General features: G+C 35.8%; 2 protein-coding genes across 2 annotated transcripts; both read right to left on the minus strand.

Annotated features, from left to right (window-relative positions):
* Positions 1–1,679: 1,679 nt before the first annotated feature.
* Positions 1,680–4,907, minus strand: LOC126591513 (protein DETOXIFICATION 18-like). Its single transcript, XM_050257215.1, has 7 exons — positions 4,426–4,907; positions 3,694–4,235; positions 3,321–3,407; positions 3,181–3,237; positions 2,840–3,078; positions 2,641–2,759; positions 1,680–2,555 (listed from the first exon to the last, which is right to left on the minus strand). The coding sequence occupies exons 1-7, from the start codon at positions 4,741–4,743 to the stop codon at positions 2,415–2,417; spliced, it is 1,503 nt and encodes a 500-aa protein (XP_050113172.1). The 5' UTR covers positions 4,744–4,907; the 3' UTR covers positions 1,680–2,414.
* Positions 4,908–19,421: 14,514 nt separating this feature from the next.
* Positions 19,422–22,246, minus strand: LOC126591514 (protein DETOXIFICATION 19-like). The gene is made up of 7 exons (XM_050257216.1): positions 21,839–22,246; positions 20,784–21,328; positions 20,618–20,704; positions 20,482–20,538; positions 20,153–20,391; positions 19,915–20,033; positions 19,422–19,704 (listed from the first exon to the last, which is right to left on the minus strand). The coding sequence occupies exons 1-7, from the start codon at positions 22,115–22,117 to the stop codon at positions 19,582–19,584; spliced, it is 1,449 nt and encodes a 482-aa protein (XP_050113173.1). The 5' UTR covers positions 22,118–22,246; the 3' UTR covers positions 19,422–19,581.
* Between the last annotated feature and the right edge of the window lie 662 nt (positions 22,247–22,908).

Consider the following 22,908-nt stretch of genomic DNA (forward strand, 5'->3'; position numbering starts at 1 on the left):
GTATCTATATGGAGAATTAGATACTGACATATATATGAAAGTCCCAGAAGGACTTAAGTTGCCTGAAGCAACTAACAAACCACGGGGTATGTTCTCAATCAAATTAAGGCGATCACTATATGGGCTGAAACAATCTGGGCGAATGTGGTATAATCGTCTCAGTGAGTATTTGATTAAAGAAGGATATGCCAACAATGTCATCTGCCCTTGTGTGTTCATTAAGAAATCAAATACTGGATTTGCTATAGTGGCAGTGTATGTCGATGATATGAACCTAGTTGGAACCCCCGAAGAGCTCAACAAAACTGCTGAATATCTGAAAAACGAATTTGAAATGAAAGACCTTGGGAAAACCAAATATTGTCTAGGCCTGCAGATCGAGCATTGTGTTAGTGGAATTTTGGTCCATCAATCAGCTTACATTGAAAAAATACTGAAGCGATTTGGCATGGACAAGGCTTATCCACTTAGCACCCCAATGGTCGTTCGTTCTTTGGACATTAAGAAAGATCCATTTCGTCCAAAAGAAGATGATGAACTGGTCCTTGGTCCAGAAGTACCATATTTGAGCGCAATAGGTGCTTTATTGTATTTAGCACAATGTACTAGACCAGATATAGCTTTTTCAGTTAACTTGTTAGCCAGGTACAGCTCTGCTCCAACAATTCGTCATTGGAAGGGAGTCAAAGATGTTCTACGATACCTTCGTGGGACAACAGATATGGGTCTCTTCTACTCAGACAAGCCCACAAATGAACAAATCCTTGTTGGATACGCAGATGCTGGTTTTCTCTCCGATCCGCATAAAGCCCGCTCACAAAATGGATATGTGTTCACTAATGGAGATACTGCAATTTCATGGCGATCAACAAAGCAAACGCTAGTTGCAACATCTTCCAATCATTCGGAAATAATTGCTTTACATGAAGCAAGTCGTGAATGTTCTTGGTTAAGATCAATGATCCATCACATCCGGAATTCATGTGGTCTACCTTCAAAGACAGACACTCCAACTGTCATCCATGAAGATAATGCAGCCTGTGTCGCCCAAATGAAGGAAGGATTTATCAAAGGTGATAAGACTAAACACATATCTCCAAGATTTTTCAGCGCACATGAGCTTCAGAAGGCTAAAGTTCTTGAAGTCAGACAAATCCGTTCCAATGAAAATTTAGCAGACTTGTTCACCAAATCTCTACCAAAGTGCACATTTCAGAAGTTGGTACAGGGAATCGGATTACGTCGGCTTACAGATTTGAAAAATGCGGAATCAGGGGGAGATACAATTCAGGGGGAGCATCCATGATACATGCATGTTGTACTCTTTTTCCTTCGCTTAGGATTTTTCCCACTGGGTTTTTCCTATCAAGGTTTTAACGAGGCAACCTAAGCATGCTCAACACCATCCGGGTAAAGTTGTACTCTTTTTCCTTCGCTATGGTTTTTTCCCACAGGGTTTTTCCAAGCAAGGTTTTAATGAGGCAACTGATGTTGATATGTGGGCATCCAAGGGGGAGTGTTGTAAATGATGGGTATGTTTGCCCACATGTGTATAGTAATGTGTATAGTAAAGTATCACATGTGTACTATATACTCATAAGCTAAATAGTAATGTTTTGTAATTTTCCATTGAAGTAGCTCTATAAATAGAGCAATTCAATTGTGCAAAGATTAGTGAATGAGAAGAAGAAAGAAAAGAGAAATATATCTAATAGCAATAATATACATTACTTCCTCTGCAACAGCTTGTGTCGGTATATTACTCTACAACTGCTTCGTTCCTTCACCGAGTAAAGGTTATCTCTCTATAAATTTTGCCTATTTATAACAATCTCAACATTATTCTAGTACAAAACCTCCACAAAAGGCCACTCATTGTAGCCTATAACTACATCTAGCTACACGTGTCTCTAAATGACCAAATGAAAATGGACCTAAGGAATACCCAGCCCACAATACCATAACTAACAACCCATAAGAGTTTCAGTAGGCTCAGTAGGTTAGAGTCTCATCATCTTCTTCATTGCCAAGTCTCTATTAAAAAAAAAAAAGGCCCAGTCGAATGCCTCAAGCGCACGTCTAAGCAAGTTTAAGCCTACTCTCGCTCGGCAGAGGCGTTTTCATCATCACCCTGCCCCAAAGCCGTCTAGGCGCGTTTTTTGAAACATTGGGAGAAAGTGACTGCAGGTAGTATTTCTCCAAAGAACCGCACAATGAAGGATCAAACCCTACTTGTCTATTTAGAAGCTGTTAAAAAAATACATGTTTTAGGCTTAGTTTAAGCACAACACACGGATTCCATTCTTGCAGTCAGTCTAACGTCCTTCCTTCTATTAAGCAAAGCATGCATCTAACAATGCATAAACTTCTCACGGTTATATGATCTTATCACGTCTTAATTTCTGAAAATTTGTTCACACCAAAACTGCTTTTTCATTCTCTTCAACATCTGATAAATCTGGTAAATCCAACACGCTCCATTTCGTGCGCAGTGTTAAGAACAAAAGCGTGCCGGCTTGACAGGAGAGGCCACAGATCAAACCAATCCACAAACCCTGCAACGAAAAATGAAGCACCGAAATGTGATTTGAAAAAATAAAATAAAACCAAAACAATCAAATTATTAATGTATTATCTTACCTTGGCATGTAATTTGAACTTAAATCCAAGAAGACTGGAGATTGTCATACCAATCAAATAGAATGTTGCTAAGTTTACATACACAGTCAAGTGTTGCCACCCACATCCTCTGGCCACACCTGAAATACCGAAAATCCTCTAAGTTACGGGAAAAAGAGCAATGTAGAACTAACCCTACAAAAAAGTGGTTGATCTTAACCTGATAAGACACCTTGAACGGAATCCACGACTATGGAAATTGTAAGCAATGGTACCATAGAAGCAAATTGATCTGCTATTATATGGCTGTCGCTGAAGAAGTGAGTCCAGGTATTGTGACCAAGTGCTAGAGCCAAAACAATAGCAAAAGAAAGAAGCAGAGAGAGCTTAAAAGTCACAGCCACTGCATTCTTCGCTTTGTTGGGATTCCCTGCTCCTAATTCATTTGACACCCTTGTGCTACGCCACAATAAGTAAACCTTGTTTTAATGAACGAAACAGAACGTAGTAATCGAACAAATTAAAGGGAAAACACAACACAAGAATTGTTAGTCGACCAACCTTGCAGCAGCACTTAGGCCATACATAATCATGTATGCAATTGCTTCTGTATTCACACTGAAGAGATGATTATAAAAAGGTTACTTGAGGTAGGAAGCAAGAATACGTTTAGATGACAAAAAAGGTACATTGAAGCTTACCACATTGCAATTAGTGAAGTGGTTTCTTTCGAATTCGGCATCAATCCTCCCATCAACACCAGAATTTCAAAAGCCCATTCCTCCAAACTGGATATATTTTGCACTAGTTTTAAGTTAAATAATGCAATTAAGTACTGAATCCTATTGACAATAACTCTGCTAAATTATAGTTGTTATGCAGCACCTGAATCTGATGTCTATGCTTTAAATATAAACCCTTCATTTGGTTTATAATTCGGTTTTGAAATTCTTTCAGTTTTAGTTGTATCTTCTATGTTACGGTTCTATATCTGATGCAGAAAAGGTTTCCAAAAAGCTGAATGCAGCATTGTTAACTTTTAACACTAAAAGTAATGAAAAATGTGATACTTACCATACCATTAGTGCTGAGGGGAGGGCAAGTTTTAAATCATAAACAACATAATGGAATGATTCTAAAGAGAATCCTTGCCATGTATGCTCAAACTTCTTCGAGCAGACGACATACATGGCCAACGCAACAACGGATATCCATAACGAAATTGAAGCTGCTAGTGGAGCTCCCTTGTAACCAAGAGCTGTCCAATGTACCAAACCATAAGCAATGCCAACATGAATAACAACGGGTACAAGCGAAAAGAGTAACGGCAGGACAACAAATTGTGTCTGAATAAATCTCAAGATGTTTTGCAGGAATCCATACGCAAATAATCCCGGAATCAGAAACTTCATAAAAACAGCAGCGGATTTGGAAATTTGAGGATCTTGATAGAGTAAAATAAGTATAGGTTCAGTATAGAACCAGATTATAGATATGATGAAACAGAAAAAGAAAGATATGATGCATGAAGCTTGTAGATAAATGCCCAACATTTTATACAACTTTGCACCAAACCCTTGCCCACAAAGCGTCTCTAGAGCTCCACTTAACCCAACCTACACCAAAGTTTCAAACAATTAGAATACTAAAAGCAAAATAATAACCACACGTTCTTTTTCTCCCTACACTCATGTTTCGTTATGTTCGTCCTTCTACCATTTTCCAAAATTTGTATTAGATTTTGAAGAAATTACAAAATATTGTAAAGAGAACTATGGTACGAGTGAGGAAAAGTGGAAAAGTTACCATGAAAGCGAAGCCAGTGACAATGGCCCATGAATTGGCAAGGGTTGCACCGGCCAGCTCAAGGTCGCCAAGGTGGCCGGCGAACATGACTGACACCAAAGTGATCAAGTAGTAAAAAAGATTGGTAAAAACCATTGGCAGTGAAAACATGACCTGTTTCTTGGCCTCCTCCACATCCAACACTTTCTTCCACCACCACCTTGGTAATTTTTTAGCTCCTTCTTGATCTCCATCACCGCCGCCGTCGCCACCACCTGCCTCTACTAAGAGCACTTCAGTATTTTCACTCCTCACTAAACCTCCAGAGCTTGCCAACATTGCTATATATCTACTTCCTCTTCTTTTCTATATGTTCCCCTTCCTCTTCTGCTGCTTCTTCTTCTCCTCCTTGTTTTCTTATACTTTTCCTAACTGTTCCTGAGAGATATCGGCAAAACTATAAGGTGACATGACAAACCTGACTTGTTTATAAAGACTTACCACTTATCGTCCAAAATTAATATTTGTATTTCTTCGGTTTGTTACGTGGAAAAGAAATTTGATATCTGTACATATTGGCATATTCCCCATATTTTATATTTTGTATCAACTTTGTAAACAGGTAGGATTCACATGTGTTACACAAGAGATCAAAATAATGTTACACTTACCACATTTTTCATATATAACATTAGGACGATTTCTCTAATATACGTAGGATCTACCAACATACTGAATCTCATCTCATGTGCTAACTTGACCAAAATAATAAGAGAGTTAAGGCTAGAGTATGCAGTTATGCTTCAGATGCTTCGTCATAGAATAGACCAATACCCAATTATTTTTTAGATCAAATTTACATGTGTCAAACATACAGTCTGAATCATATTGTCAGTATAATAAGTAGCATAAATCCCACCGTCTAAAATTATATTGGTATTGCTTTAAGGTTTGTTTTCTTGTATCTTTGTTTTAAGTGTATCGAGGCCTCCAAATATGTATGTTTTCTGGGTAATTGAATTTACCTTGATTAAGTAAATAAATTTAAAAAAAATTAAAAAAAAAGGATTAAATCAAGATTTACAAATCGAAAGAAAAATTAGTCGGCCAATGTCTAGTAGGTTTTGTACTTTGCAAATGAAAAAGCGACTGGTTGATGTTAAGGTTTACATACTATCCGACATCCTTTCAATCAATTATACTAGTCGTGAATTGAGTTAAACCACAAAATAAGTAAGCCATAATAAGTTTAGAGTAAGTTAAGGTTCCATCACAAAACTAATTGACAATATATAAAGTTAGTTTAATAACTTATAAGTACACGTAAAATACCTCATTTTCCCAACGTGAAATTCTCACTTTCAATATATTTCATCCACAAATGAAGCTAGAAATAACCCTATATCCTAATATTAGGTTGTTCAAATTATATATAAACATTTTCAATTTTGTGCAGCAGTTTGGTTGGATTCATCAATATCCGAGCCACTCCCACTCGTGCGACTCGTGCTTTGTATCTTCCCAACCGCCTGAGATCACTCCAACAGCTTTTTCAGCTATCATTTGTTTTTATCTTCTGCAATTGTCTATTTTCTGGTAAGCACGATTTTCAGAATTGATGAACAAAAGCAAAAGAACAATAAATCAAGGCAAATAATTGTTGAGAAATTGTAGTTGGCCGACAAAGGATTAACCTTCACGTGATAAATAATGGAGACGCTGCCACTGGTGGCCGCATGCAGCAAATGCTCTGAGAACACACATTTATTTCATTTATGTTTATGATCTTCTCTTTTTTGTCAAAATATATTTATGATCGATACGCAGAGATCTCTCGATCCGTGTAGCTAGTTAACGTAGTCATGTCTAAATAAGTAAATTACATTTTACTCTTTCAAGTATGAGATCAATTGCAATCTTCTATAATATGTTTAAAATATTTCAATTTTATATATTTAGTTATATTTCTTTTCAGTTTCATACATCTGTTAAAAAATCAATTAAGTTAATCGTTAAATGATGACAGATTAAATGTAAGGTTCGTATTTGTGTTGACATGAATGCCAACTTTGAACCATGTGAATAAAAAATAATAAAAAAATATTATTCAATAAAAATCAATTTTTTTATAATTAAAAACTTAAAATTTTGAAAAGATGATCGGGCAGCTTGGTGAAGGAATTTTTTTATTTTTTATTTTTGTCTTCATCCCCAATAATTCAGTCATCTACATCAGTTCACACTCATATACACTTCCAATCACCACCACCACCAGAACCCACGATCTCACAACTCGCTCGTAGCTGGGTCCGTTCCGTCACTCTCGAGTTGGATCTCAACATGACTCAGTAGGGCGAAAGGAAGATTCGACGGAGGGGCTCCACTCGGTTAACCCCAACACCTCAATTCCATCCGACGAGGTGGATGTGGACAACCCCCGCCTTGATGTTCTCGTGCTAAAGCTCCGTGTTGTTCGCGGCCAATGAGGTCACGAAAGACTCGCCAAGACAGTGATTGAGGACGACGCTGAATGAGGAGGAATCGTTGTCAATGCAAGAAGCTACCGCGGCGGCATCGTTTGTGACGGAAGAAGCCGACGAGGGGGGAGAAGAAGGTCGTCGGGAGAGATGGGTGCGGCGTCGGGGACGGCAAAGCCGGTAAGGATGTCGTTGATGGACTTGTTGGAGACGAACATGCAGATGGGGATGGAGTCGAATCAAGGAGGAGGCAGTGACGGAAGAAGCGTCCCAAACCAAGAATCAAATTCTTGGTTACGGACAACCACATAGGAAATAGGATGGAGTCGAGAAAGAGATCGGGTTATTGGGGCAAGCTTTGCCCAGATCCTCTTTTCATTTTTTTTTTAGTTTTTAATTATAATCTAAATTGATTTTTTGGTAAATTACATAGTAGCCCCTCAGGTTTGAGGTCTATTGAAATCTTATACAACATTTTTAAAACATTTCACTTTCACACCTCAAGTACTATTTTATTTCAATTTCATACAACTGTTACATTTTCCATCCATGGATCTGTTAAATGCTGACGTGGCTGCCACATATATGTCATGTGGCTACCAAATGTCTGCCACGTGGCAAATAAAATAATTTTAATTTTTTTAAAAAAACCTGAAATTGGAAGAAGAAGAAGAAAAAAAAAAGGGACCGAACCCCTGCAACCCAGAAGAAGAAGGAGGAAGAAGAAGAAGAGAAGAAGAAAGAGGAGGAGGAGGAAGAAGAAGAAGAAGAAGAAGAAAGAAAAAAAAAAGGACCGAACCCCCTGCAACCCAGAAGAAGAAGGAGGAAGAAGAAGAAGAGAAGAAGAAAGAGGAGGAGGAGGAGGAGGAAGAAGAAGAAGAAAAAAAAAAGAAAAAAGAAAGGGACCGAACCCAGAAGAAGAAGGAGGAAGAAGAAAAAGAAGAAAAAAAGGACCGAACCCTGCAACCCATAAGAAAAAGGAGGAAGAAGAAGGAGGAAAAAGAAGAAGAGAAGAAGAAAGAGGAGGAGGAAGAAGAAGAAGGAGGAAGAGAAGAAGAAGAAGAAGAAAAAAAAAAAAAGGACCGAACCAGAAGGAGGAAGAAGAAGAAGAGAAGAAGAAAGAGGAGGAGAAGGAAGAAGAAGAGAAAACAAAAAGAATGATCGAACCCCCTGCAACCCAGAAGAAGAAGGAGGAAGAAGAAGAAGAAGAGAAGAAGGAGGAGGAGGAGGAGGAGGAAGAAGAAGAAGAAGAAGAAGAAAAAAAAAAAAAAAAAAGGACTGAACCCAGAAGAAGAAGAAGAAAGAGAAAGAAAAAAATATATGTAGCAAACAGGTTTTTTTAAAAAAAATTAAAAAATTATTTTATTTGCCATGTGGCAGACATTTGGCAGCCACGTGGCATATATGTGGCAGCCACGTCATCATTTAACAGATCCATGGATGGAAAATGTAACGGTTGTATGAAATTGAAATAAAATAGTACTTGATGTATGAAAGTGAAATGTTTTAAAGATGTTGTATAAGATTGCAATAGACCTCAAACCTGAGGGGCTACTATGTAATTTACCCTTGATTTTTTCATCAACGAATCCTTTTTGAGTAAATTACATAGTAGCCCCTCAGGTTTGAGGTCAATTACAATCTCATACAACAACTTTAAAACATTTCACTTTCATACATCCAGTACCATTTTATTTCAAAATAACACCTCCGTTAGATTTTCCATCCATTAGTCTGTTAAATGCTGACATGGCTGCCACATTTGTGCTGATGAGGCTGCCACGTGGCAAATTTTTTTTTTTTTAATTTTTTAATTTTTTTTAATCTAATCTTCTAAATATTAAAAAAAAAAAAAAACTTGAAAACGCAGAAACCCCCCCCACCTTTCTTCTCCCTCTATCTGTTTCTTCTTCTCCGCCCAACACAGAAAAACACCAAACACTCTTTCTTTTCTCCCTCTCTGCTCTCTGCATACAAACCCACATACCCCCCCCATGCGCCGCAACCTCTCTTCTTCCCCCCCCCGACGCCGCAAGCAAACCTGGAAACATCCACTCCCAAAAAATCTGCAACCAAACCCAGAAAACTTACCCCCCCAAACAAACCCAGATCTGAAACCTCTTCTTTTCTCCCTCTCTGCTCTCTGCATACAAACCCACATACCCCCCCCCCCCGCGCGCCGCAACCTCTCTTCTTCCCCCCCCCCCGACGCCGCAAGCAAACCTGGAAACATCCACCCCCAAAAAATCTGCAACTAAACCCAGAAAACTTCCCCCCCCCAAACAAACCCAGATCCGAAACCTCTCCCCTCTCCCCCCCCCCCAAAAACCCGGACCCAGTGCTCCTCTCGTCGGCTCGTCGGTCGGCTCTAACAACGAGGTATGTATTCAAATTTTGAATTTTTTCAGTGCTTGGTTGGTGGGTTTGGGGTGCTTACGAATGCGATCAAAGTTCTGATTTTTGAATGGTTAATCTCAAACCACGGAACGATGCCGCACCGAGAAGAGAGAGAGAGAGGGGAGGAAGGCTGAAGAAAAAGTGAAAAAAGGATAGCAGAGAGCAGAGAGGGAGAAAAGAAAGAGTGGGCGGAGAAGAAGAAACAGAGAGGAAGAAGAGAGGTGGGGGGGGGTTCTGCGTTTTCAAGTTTTTTTTTTTTTTTTTTTTTTAATATTTAGAAGATTAGATTAAAAAAAATTAAAAAATTATTATTTTTGCCACGTGGCAGTCTCATCAGCACAAATGTGGCAGCCACGTCAGCATTTAACAGACTAATGGATGGAAAATCTAACGGAGGTGTTATTTTGAAATAAAATGGTACTGGATGTATGAAAGTGAAATGTTTTAAAGTTGTTGTATGGGGTTGTAATTGACCTCAAACCTGATGGGCTACTATGTAATTTACTCATCCTTTTTTCATTATTTTTCATTATTTTTAATTCACAAGGTGCAAAGTTGGCATCTATGTCAGCACAAATGTGGACTTTATATTTATCACATTATCACTTAACGGTTAACTTAACAGATTTTTGAACGGATTTATGAAACTGAAAAGAAATATAACTAAATGTATGAAATTGAAATGTTTTAAAGATGTTGTATGTAATTGTAATTGATCCCATACTTGAATGGGTAAAATATAATTTACCCTTATAAACAGCAAAATTATATATAAAGATCATCATTTTGTATCGATGATTGGGTCACACAAAATGATCGTCGATAAAGAGGGCCACCGTTGTACTGATATGATAAAAGACTGGTTTGGTATTGCTATGCTTTAAAAAAAAATTGTTTTTACTGTGTTGTGAGAATAAGCTCATTTTTACTGCTTCACGTTTTCAGCTTTTTCACACAAAACTGTGAAAATAAGCTGTTTTTAAGTGTTTACCAAACACCTTTTTGAGCTCAAATTTTTTTATACCCATTTTTTAAAAAATTCCCTCAGTACCAAACCAATACAAAGTAGACACATACCCAGCCGACTCGTTTAAATTGGGCATATGACTAAACGGGAGCGTATACAATGTGGAGGTTTTGTGCAGGGGTAAGATGCACAGTGTGATCGAGCAACTTGAATGATATAAACAACGATATTAGTATTAAATATCAACGTTATACTCAGTAAGGGAGTCAAGATTTACATAAAGAGAGATCTTGTACAAACTGTTTGGACCCGATGTCGCATCATCTAATCATAAAACTTAGGCCGTTTGATAGCTCTAAAATTAAAGAGATTTTATTGGCATTATTACTGATTTTATTCAGTAATATCATATAAATATCTTTAGGTTTGAAGATAGAAGCAAAGTTTGGAAAAGTTATGTGGTGAGTGAAAGGCAAAGTTGTGGGGGTCTTTGGACTCTGTTGCAAATAAGCAGGTAATCGGTTGGACTCGTGGCATATTGCTGAGCCTATGTAAAAGGGTACTGCGTAGCTGGCAATTTGCCAACCCCATGCAGTTAACATGTGCAGCAAGGAGGTAGTGCGATCCTCAAGTGAACATAATATCTAGTCAATTGCATATTTGAATGAGTTTGCATGCAGAATCACAAGGGTAATTAGCACAAGTAGCTAGGCAACATGGGATGATCAACATATGGATAAAAATGGGATATGCCATTCTTATAGCGGTGTGATATCCACACATCTTATTTTACTTCTCATACACCCCTTGATAATTTCTATCCGTTGATATTCTTCAATTCATCTTATCCGACGACCAAAAATTAAAAAAATGTGTGAGAAGTAAAATGGGGTGTGTGGATATCACACCCCATTCTTATATATTTGAAATACTAATTGACAGATGTGTGATGTTATCGGAAGAAGAGTTTTGGTTTATCATCAAAAGATGTTCTGGTGATCCACGACATGGACTCTACATCACGTCCAAGTACATATTCAATTCCTATAAATAGAAGTGGTTTAGCAACGTAGAAAGACTTCAACTTAACACAAAAATACTTTGCGCAAAATTTCACTCTACGCGAATCATTTTCATTCTCTGAGAAGCCACTAACTCTCCTACCTAATGTTTGAAGTAACATTAGAGACTTGGATAGCTATTAATCCAAATTGAAGGTATTTTTCGGTCGCCTAAATCTATTGTTCCAGTGCTGTTAATCCAAATCAAAGATGTCATCGGTTGTCACCCTCTCGACAAAGTGAGGTGTTACCAGGTTATTTAGTGTACGGCACATTGAAAGATAAACTCAAAGTGAGGAGTTACCATGTTATTTAGTGTTCGGCACATTGAAAGCTAAACTTTTATTGAACTTCGCAGAACTAGCAAACTTATCTTTAGGTTATAGGACCCAAGGCCGAGAACTGAAGTCAGCAACACATTTGACACCACCACCACATCAATTTTACTCGCCAACTGAGTCATGCATGATATTCACCAGAAGAACGTAGTTAGCTTATTAGTCACCAAGTCGTTTACGCTTTTTTGTTGGTGATCATGAAAATATTAGAAAAATCACATTTTCGTACCACATTTTTTATGGATATTATGAATTTTATTATTCAAATAGTTACTCAGTTACTCAAATCATGAAAACACATTTGTAAACTCATTCTAGTTGAAGTATTCTTTGCCTTTCTAATTGAAGTTTTCTTTTTTATAAAGAAAACAAAATTCAATGAAGAAACGTATCCTTTGCCTTCTAAACTTATATTCTCCCATTAACAAATGGAAATTTAACTAGAGAGAGTTTTGACATTTTTGTATAGTGGTTGAGATCAATTTTGCTTCCATCACTTGCTCATGTGTCATTTTTTAAATAATAGGTTGGTTCTCCTCTGCATACCTTAATGTTTCTTTCACTATTATGCTTTGATTTATTTAAACTAAAAAGATTCACTAACAATCTGATCAAGTAATATTGTTTTAAGTTTGTCCGCTTTTTGTAGATGGTGAATTTGATAAATATCTAACTACAGTTTGTTCAATATGTGTCTTAACTCAAATCTAGACTTGGCATTCGTGTCGTGTTTTCCGTGTTCGTGTCGTTTTCGTGTCATACCCGATATCTTAACGGGTCGTGTCGTGTAACACCCGTTAAAATAAACGGGTAAAATGACCCGACCCGAAATCGACCCGATAATATTAACAGGTAATATGACCCGACCCGTTACCCGTTAAGGAAAATATATTTTAAACCAATAAATAATCAAATGAAAAACATAATACTAAATAAGTATATACATTTCATATTATCACATCCAAAACATAAAAACGCAATTTTGTTTTAAGTATATTTTCGCTTACCTAAAGTCTTTAATAGTTTTTTAATTAATGTAGAAGTGTAAAAAATATAGAAAAAAATATATAAACACTCGTAATGACAAGCTTTATAACTTTCATAAAGAGCTTAACTTCGAAATTCGCCACTATAATCATATAAATCATAGATCAAAATTTAACCGTTGATTGTTGTTTACATTTATGCTTCATTGTTCTCATCAAATTTCGGTTTTTTAGATTTTCTTTTTTGAAAACATGATCTATTAGAGGATGCAGGTAGATGAACGGTTTGGATCGTTGGATCGTTGATATTATATTTAGAGTTCTACGTTTAGTGAAAATATTGCTTGATGTTTATAAAGTTTCTACAAATTATATGACATTGACTCATATTTCAGTTAATCGTAAATATCGAAACGTGATATCATCTTCTTACATCCACCAGATGATCATGTTTTCAAAAAATAAAATTTTAAAAATGAAATTCAGTCAGAAGAATAAAGTGTAAATAACAATTAACGGTTAAATAAATTTAAGGTTTCACTACTACAAAATTATCTATTGCTGGCGGTCCAAAAACTTTTTTCAACGATCCAACCGTCAAACTTATTTGTACACATTCCAAGATTGCATACGTAAAAAATCTTTAAAAAACAAACATTCAGAGATTACGTAATGGAACAAAAGTTTTCGACGGTTATAAACGAAAAATCACAATTTAACGGTTATTTTAGCTCCGATCTTGATGATTTTTTACAAATACACTCCTCGACCCTATAAGAATGTAATGAATAAATTTGATCTTTAATTTAAAGTATTTACACTAGTGGATACCACAAAAACTTATTTTATACTTAATAGAAGTATAATATTAACTCTAAGTGTTTGTTTAATCTACCGTTTTGACGCAATATGCATTCTACGAAACTTTTTTCAACGATCCAACCGTCAAAATTATTTGTACACATTTCGAGATCGCATACGTAAAAAATCGTAAAAAAAAAACATTCAGAGATTACGTAACGGAACAAAATTTTTCAACGGTTATAAACGAAAAATCACAATTTAACGGTAATTTGAGCTCCGATTTTGATGATTTTTTACAAAAACACTCCTCAACCCTATAAGAATGTAATGAATAAATTTGATCTTTAATTTAAAGTATTTACACTAGTGGATACCACAAAAACTTATTTTATACTTAATAGAAGTATAATATTAACTCTAAGTGTTTGTTTAATGTACTGTTTTGACGCAATATGCATTCTACAAAACTTTTTTCAACGATCCAACCGTCAAACTTATTTGTACACATTCCGAAATCGCATACGTAAAAAATCGTAAAAAACAAACATTCAGAGATTACGTAATGGAACAAAAGTTTTCGACGGTTATAAACGAAAAATCACAATTTAACGGTTATTTTATCTCTGATTTTGATGATTTTTTACAGATACACTCCTCGACCCTATAAGAATGTAATGAATAAATTTGATCTTTAATTTAAAGTATTTACACTAGTGGATACCACAAAAACTTATTTTATACTTAATAGAAGTATAATATTAACTCTAAGTGTTTGTTTAATGTACTGTTTTGATGCAATATGCATTCTACAAAACTTTTTTCAACGATCCAACCGTCAAACTTATTTTTACACATTCCAAGATCGCTTACGTAAAAAATCATAAAAAACAAACATTCAGAGATTACGTAATGGAACGAAAGTTTTCGACGGTTATAAACGAAAAATCACAATTTAACGGTTATTTTAGCTCCGATTTTGATGATTTTTTACAGATACACTCCTCGACCCTATAAGAATGTAATGAATAAATTTGATCTTTAATTTAAAGTATTTACACTAGTGGATACCACAAAAACTTATTTTATACTTAATAGAAGTATAATATTGACTCTAAGTGTTTGCTTAATCTACCATTTTGACGCAATATGCATTCTATGAAACTTTTTTCAACGATCCAACCGTCAAACTTATTTGTACACATTCCGAGATCGCATACGTAAAAAATCGTAAAAAACAAACATTCAGAGGTTACATAATGGAACAAAAGTTTTCGGCGGTTATAAACGAAAAATCACAATTTAACGGTTATTTTATCTCTGATTTTGATGATTTTTTACAGATACACTCCTCGACCCTATAAGAATGTAATGGATAAAATTGATCTTTAATTTAAAGTATTTACACTAGTGGATACCACAAAAACTTATTTTATACTTAATAGAAGTATAATATTAACTCTAAATGTTTGTTTAATCTACCATTTTGATGCAATATGCATTCTACGAAGCTTTTTTCAACGATCCAACCGTCAAAATTATTTGTACACGTTCCAAGATCGCATACGTAAAAAATCGTAAAAAACAAACATTAAGAGATTACGTAATGGAACGAAAGTTTTCGACGGTTATAAATGAAAAATCACAATTTAACGGTAATTTTATCTCTGATTTTGATGATTTTTTACAGATACACTCCTCGACCCTATAAGAATGTAATGAATAAATTTGATCTTTAATTTAAAGTATTTACACTAGTGGATACCACAAAAACTTATTTTATACTTAATAGAAGTATAATATTAACTCTAAGTGTTTGTTTAATGTACTGTTTTGACGCAATATGCATTCTACAAAACTTTTTTCAACGATCTAACCGTCAAACTTATTTGTACACATTCCGAGATCGCATACGTAAAAAATCATAAAAAAAAAACATTCAGAGATTAAGTAACGGAACAAAAGGTTTCGACGGTTATAAACAAAAAATCACAATTTAACGGTTATTTTAGCTCCGATTTTGATGATTTTTTACAGATACACTCCTCGACCCTATAAGAATGTAATGAATAAATTTGATCTTTAATTTAAAGTATTTACACTAGTGGATACCACAAAAACCTATTTTATACTTAATAGAAGTATAATATTAACTCTAAGTGTTTGCTTAATCTACCGTTTTGACGCAATATGCATTCTATGAAACTTTTTTTAACGATCAAACCGTCAAACTTATTTGTACACATTCCGAGATCGCATATGTAAAACATCGTAAAAAACAAACATTCAGAGATTACATAATAGAACAAAAGTTTTCGGCGGTTATAAACGAAAAATCATAATTTAACGGTTATTTTATCTTTGATTTTGATGATTTTTTACAGATACACTCCTCGACCCTATAAGAATGTAATGAATAAATTTGATCTTTAATTTAAAGCATTTACATTTTTTTATATATGAGTGATTTTATATATATATTTTTACATTTTTTACACTTCTACAATAATTATTATTAATTTTGCCCTCAAATAAAAAACATTATTCATGAGGGTTTGAAGGATTTAAAAAATCTAAACGATAATATAAGTGTAATAATTATCTATTCGTGGAGGAATAATGATAAATCACGAGTGTTTATATATTCTTTCACATTTTTCATACTTGTATGTATGTCTTCTTAGTTCTTGCATATACAAATACTATACCAGTACATTTTAATTTTGGACAAGAATATGTTATGTAAAATGTATCCTAGTAATGATAATAAGGAACTCTCATAATAAAAATAAATAATGACTAATTTTTTTTTAAATTTTTTTATAATTTATATAGAACAATAATACAAAACTATATATTTAATATAGAATATATTGTATATATTAATATGACTATTGTATTTTATAATAAATCTTTTAGTAATTAAACTTTAAAATTATTAAAATAATTTTTTTCTTAACGGGTCGAAACGGGTTACCCACGTGTTACCCGCGTGTATACCTGTTAAGAACCCGTTATTAACGGGTTCTTAACGGGTCACCCGATAGTGACCCGATAAGTTATCGTGTTGACCCGAAACCCGTTATTTTCGTGTCGTTTTCGTGTCGTGTCATCGTGTCGTGTCAAAAACTGCCAAGTCTACTCAAATCCCTTTCGATATCGTTGTAACAAAGATACCAAAGAAAAAGGGCTATAATCACTATCTTTACTGTTACAATGGCTTTTACACTCTTTCCAGATCCATTTAAAACCCAGCTGGTTCATAGGCCAACCATAATAGTAGGTATCCAACTCGTGATTAATAAATTCGAATTTGAGACTTCTCACTTATTAATACTAGTAACAAGTTTCCTTAATCTTTGAAACCAAAATTAAAACTATCCAATTTCTGTTTGGATGAAGAAAATAAATTTGGAATTTTGAAAAAAATCAGAATTTATAAATTGACGTATATCAATTTCCTTGTTTGGATTCATAAATATAGAAATTTAGAATTTCCGCGTAGAAACTTGGAATTTGGGACTTTCAATTCCTAAGTTTAAATTCTATGTAAATATGTGTCATTTCAGAATTTCCATAAGCAAGAGTTTAAAAATAACAAATTTCCATTTCAAATTCCATTGTTCTTTTAGGCAAACCAAACAAGAAAATTTACTTAGATAAAAAAAAAAAAAAAACAAGAAAATTCACAAATTATAAAAAAAAAAAATCCGTCATTTATGGTGGTACACACTTAATATAAATCAAACTTGAAGAACTAAATAAGGGTTTAACAATCAACAATCAAAATACATGTTTTATAATCATATATAATCTGATGTTGTAGGTAGCTGCATTGTTGTCATTCTTTCTTCTCTTCCTTGGATTCAACCTTCTTCTCTTCCTTGGCCACTTTGGTTGCCGCCGCCTTCACCCTCGCTTTGCCCTTCTTGGGCTTCATGAAGCAGAAGCAGAGCAGCAAGGACACTGGAACAAGAACTACATAGCTTTTCCTTCACCTAACAATTCTCTGCTCTCAAATTTCCCTCGAAACTTTATGTATAGCAAAAGTACTTGAGCTTTGCCTTGCATTTCTATCTTCTTTCTTATCTAATTATTAAACTTGTGGGGCTTTCAGAAATGAAAAAAAAAAAAAAAAAAAAAGAGGAGAAAATACCGTCAGTTTGGATTAACAACACTACTTCAAGTTCGTCTGATTACCTATCCAAGTCTCTACTGACGAGGAATCCTTGATCCTCTCACTGAAAGAGTCATCTCATCAGCCTCTCGGTGAAGTGAGATGCGAAGTAAGGTGTTACTAGATTACTTAGTGTTCGGCACATTGAAAGCTGGACCTTTATTGAACTTCATAGAAACTAGCAACATTGTCTTCAGGTTCAAGGACCCAAGGCCGAGACGTGTTCCTTTCTCGGCCGTGATCGCTCGGATAAAAAAAATCAGCAACGCATTCGACATCACTATCGCTACCACATCAATTCTACTAGCCGACCGAGTTCGGTGGCGAGTTGGCACACCCACATTCAACAGAAAAACGCACTTAGCACTACATAGGCTTAAGTAGTTTTTAAAGTCAACATAGACATGTAAGAAAAATAATTGAAACTCATATGATACCCAAGAGATTGATTAATAAATTTCTCAACTTTCGTAGAGAGAGGAAAAATAAAAGAAGTTCATAAAGCTTTAGTTCATCGTCATTCCATCTCGATAAGGAGAAACACATCTTAAGATTTTACTGTGAAAATAGATATGAAAATGAATGAAACAGTAAACAAATGAAAAAAAGGTTAGGGTTTTATAGAATTTTTTTGTGTAACCTCATGCATAAGATGTTTTGTAGACTGTGGAAAAGAACGAGCCTAATGTATTGATAATATATTTTAATACAAATATTATGATCCATATGGACTAACCTAGCTAAATGCATACAGTACATATATCCAACAACAAAAAAGCTAAAGATGTCCAAACTGATGTATATGCTGCTTAATTAAATGTAGTGTTTCATTGTAAAACCAACACGGGCCTGAGACCATCCTGATTCCTTTGTAACAGTTATACTAACAACGTATTTACCCATCAGTAATTACCTATCAACAACATCTACTAAATATAAACACTTATGCCAACGTTGTTGACACTTCAAGCCCTTTAAAAGAAATCTTATATATAGCAACTTGATAGATTTCTTGATCCACAATTTATCTTTTTATTTGTGTAAGCTCAACAAGTCGAGCTCAAACAATGTTTCTCCACTCATCACGAAGATTAAGGCTTCGAAGCATCCAAGACCTCCTACTTATTTTTATTTGAAACAAATAGTGGGCCCGCATTTTTTGAGACTGATCTAACTGCTGATGAATATCATTGTGCATATAATATAGCATGTGCAATTAGCCATGTGTACTAGAGAAAAACGCATAAATGTAATGTACTTGATCTAAGCCACTTTCCGCTCTTGTATCGTAGTCTTGTTTCGTATTCATATGCAGACTATGCCGGTGATCCTAATGATCATAAGTTCACAAAATCTTCATATGCACTTACGATGTCCTGGTTTATGGTGTGGTAATAGCAACGTCATCTCTCTTACCTCCAATCCCCTGTTTTAAGCACCCACGTCGCACTCGACATGTTGAAGTCGACTACCAGACGGGCCATATTGCTCCTGATGGACCAGCTCAAGCACAACCGTCCAGCTTGCAAGGGCATGCTAAACGTGTTGAGACTCAATCTCCTCTATTATTTTATCTTAGGGGATAGTATACATGTGTATAACTCTTGTGGTCATTGTTATAAAGATTAATACAATTATGCCTCAGATTTATTGTGGTGAATTTGTAATATTACATGAATTTCTCTTATTGTAGTCACTTTCCTGCTACTAGGAAATGAACAACCACCTGATGGAAACGTATATGCATCTTAGTTTCTTTTAGCTATAGTTCCAATTCTCAATCTGTAAAACTTGTTCACCAGTAGCACCCAAATTCCGCTCGACTGACTAATTTTTGATGATTTACTTTCGAGAAAACCCCAACATCCAGAGTATTTTTCTCTGCAATAAATAAGTTCTTCAAAATTCCATAAACTAGTCAAATAGGTTGCCTATGTGGTCTATGTTGTTTACTACTTCTATGTGACCTTCAGTTAGGCCAAAACTGCATCTGCATTACGAGGTAAATCCAGTTGAGTCCATTTTGTGCGTAGCGTAACCACCAAAAGTAGGGCGGCTTGGCATGAAAGACCGCAGATTAAACCAATCCACAACCCCTGCACCAGAAGAAATTAAGCATAAAACGTGAACTGAGTTAGATAAACAAAACAAATCAACTACTAGCTAGCTGCTTGCTCCACTTCTGTGTTCAGCTAAAGGTTTTGGTAATCTTAGTATTGAGTGTGCAAATGCCTCAACTTTTTTAGAAACCCAAGGATTTAATCCTATGGGTGTGTAAAATTAAGCTATAAGGTTAATGGTCTCACCTTAGCATATAGTTTCAACTTAAATGCAAGAACACTTGCAATTGTCATGCCAACCAAATAGAATGTTCCCAAGTTTACATATACAGCCAAGTGCTGCCACCCACATCCTCTCGCCACACCTGAAATACAAAAATTCGCTCTCATGGATACTTGAGAAATAGAAGGGAAAGAGAATAAGCTCAAATGCAAAGTAGCAGATTGACAACATCATAATAGAAATGAGAATGATGATTCGAACCTGATAAGACGCCTTGCACAGAATCAGCAATTATTGAAACTGCAAGCAATGGTGTCATGGAAGCAAATAGTTTTATTATTACACTGCTGTCGCTGAAGGAGCCGGCCCATAAATTGTGACCAAATGCCAGAGCCAGATCAACAACGAGAGCGAGAAGTATAGAAAGCTTAAGAGTCACAGCCATTGCATTCTTGGCTTTCTCAGGATTGCCTGCTCCCAATTCATTTGACACCCTTGTGCTAAACACAAAATAAAAGTAATATTGGATTCAATGTGTTGCAGAATCGAAAAACTCGAAGAGATAACTTGGAATTTATTGTTCTACCAACCTTGCAGCAGCACTGAGGCCATATGTAATCATGTATGCAATTGCTTCTGTATTCACACTGAAGATATGATTAGATTAGGAAAAATCTCCTAGAGTCAAGCGAAAAATTATAAGTTTAGAGCTAGCCGAATGCTTACCAGATTGCAATTAGGGAAGTGTTTTGTTCAGCGTTTGGCATCACTCCTGCCATGAACACCAGAATCTCGAAGGCCCAATACTCTAAACTGGAAAGACAAAAAAGTTGAAGACTTGCAAATTAGATCTCATACACTCAGAGAGTAAGAAAAACTGAAGAACACTTACCATACCATTGCTGCAGAGGGTAGAGCAAGTTTCAAGTTGGTGAGGACATAATGAAATGATTCTAATGAAAACCCTTCCCACGTAACCTCAAACTTCTTTGCGCACAAAACGTACGTGGCCAACATTAGCATCGATATCCATATTGAAATCGAAGCTGCCAGCGGAGCTCCCACGTAACCAAGACCTGTCCAATGTACCAGACTATATGCAATTCCAACATGAAGAACCACTGGGATCACCGAGAAGTAGACCAGTGGCATGACAACAGATTGCGTCTGAAGAAATCTCAAAATGTTGTGCAGGAAGCCATATGCAAACAATCCCGGAATAAGAAATTTCATATAAAGAGCTGCGTATTTTGAAATTTGAGGGTCTTGATGAATTAAGATAAGTATTGGCTCTGTATAGAACCAGACTACGGATACAACGATAGAGGACAGGAATGAAATGATGGAAGAGGCTTGTAGATAAATCCCCAGCATTCTATATAACTTTGCGCCGAATCCTTGCCCACACAACGTTTCTAGAGCTCCACTTAATCCAACCTAAACCAAGAAATAATAATAGACAAGAAAACAGTTCAAAGAGAGGCCTGCAATCTATTAATCAGCGCTGTTCTTCGCCTTTCTAAAGTACAAACAACAACAACAACAATAGAGCCTTTTCCCACTAAGTGGGGTCGGCTATATGAATCCTAGAACGTCATTCGCCTTTCTAAAGTACCAAGAAAAAAAAAAAAGAGAACGTTTGATTTAGAAAAATTGAAAGACAAAAGCCATGTAAGTCTCGATATACTACTACGCACTAAGAAATTCGGTTACGAACTTTTAATCAAAAATAAAATTGGGTGATGGTAAACAAACAATAAGCCACGTATAAAACTCCCATTTTAATGCTTATTTATTGTTTTTTCATGTTTCCGCTCATATTCTTTATTAAAAGTTTCTGACCGGTTCTATTTGCGTATTTCTTGATTACTGTTCTATTGGTTTTCCTAACAGTACATACATGGGAGGACATGATATAAGAGAGTGGGAGGGAAAGGATCACCTTACCATGAAAGCGAAGCCGGTGACGGTGGCCCAAGAATTTGCAAGGGTTGCACCGGCAAGCTGAAGCTCACCGAGATGGCCGGCAAACATGACAGAAATCAGAGGGATCATGTAAAAGCAAACGTTGGTCAGAATCATCGGCAACGAAAACAACACCTGGTTTTTTGCCTCCTCTAAGTCCAGCACCTTGTTCCACCACCCCTCTTTTCTTCCTTCGTGATCACCTGCGTCCAACAACGGGGTCGTATTGTTAGTGTTTGCTACCATGTCTCTGTTCTCCATTGTTGTCTTGTCCTGCTTTTCTTGTATTCTTCTGCTGTGCAATATCAATATGTCGTCTGTTTCTAATTAAGATATGGCATGTGGTGTGTGGTGTGTGGTGTGTTGGAAGAAAGATAGAATATATATAAATAAAAGGGAGTTTTAACAAAACACTTACGGTTCAATTTTAATAAAAAACCACATTTTTACCTTTAATTGGTATTATTCACTATACCTTTAAAAATGGCTTTTCGTTAAAAGAGAATTTTTTTTGGACTTTCACAACCACTCATAGATCGAGTCCAAAAACACCACCATTGTGATCTTCTCATCCTCACGTTCACAACCATACCAACCGATTCTCTAATGGTTGAGTTTTGAATGGTCAACACAGAGCGACTCGGAAGCTTTGACTAGGTCGAGTTGGTGTCGTCGTGATCCCGGCCAAGTTACAAGGTTTTAGGACGTGGGGAAGCTCATACTAAACTCCTCGTGGCCATTAGACTAGTTTTGGAGAAGCGTTGATGTCGAAACAGGCACGTTCAAGGAGTTGAGCTTTTGGCCGAGACTTTTGAGCCATTTTCAAGCCATTTTCAGGCCATTTCCCATCCACTTTTGGACTTTTGGAAGGTACAACTTTGTTTTACTCTTCATGAGCTTCATTTCCATATAAATTTCGTGAAAAATGGTTGAGAAATGAGCAAGATATTAAGGTTTGAAATTTTACCCAGAAACCGGCGAAGATTTCCAGTTTCCAGTGAGTTCAGACGGTGGCGGATGGTCACGACCGGCGACGAACCACCGGAGAAGAC

Source organism: Malus sylvestris, chromosome 11 (assembly GCF_916048215.2).
Source record: "Malus sylvestris chromosome 11, drMalSylv7.2, whole genome shotgun sequence".
Taxonomy (NCBI): Eukaryota; Viridiplantae; Streptophyta; class Magnoliopsida; order Rosales; family Rosaceae; genus Malus; species Malus sylvestris.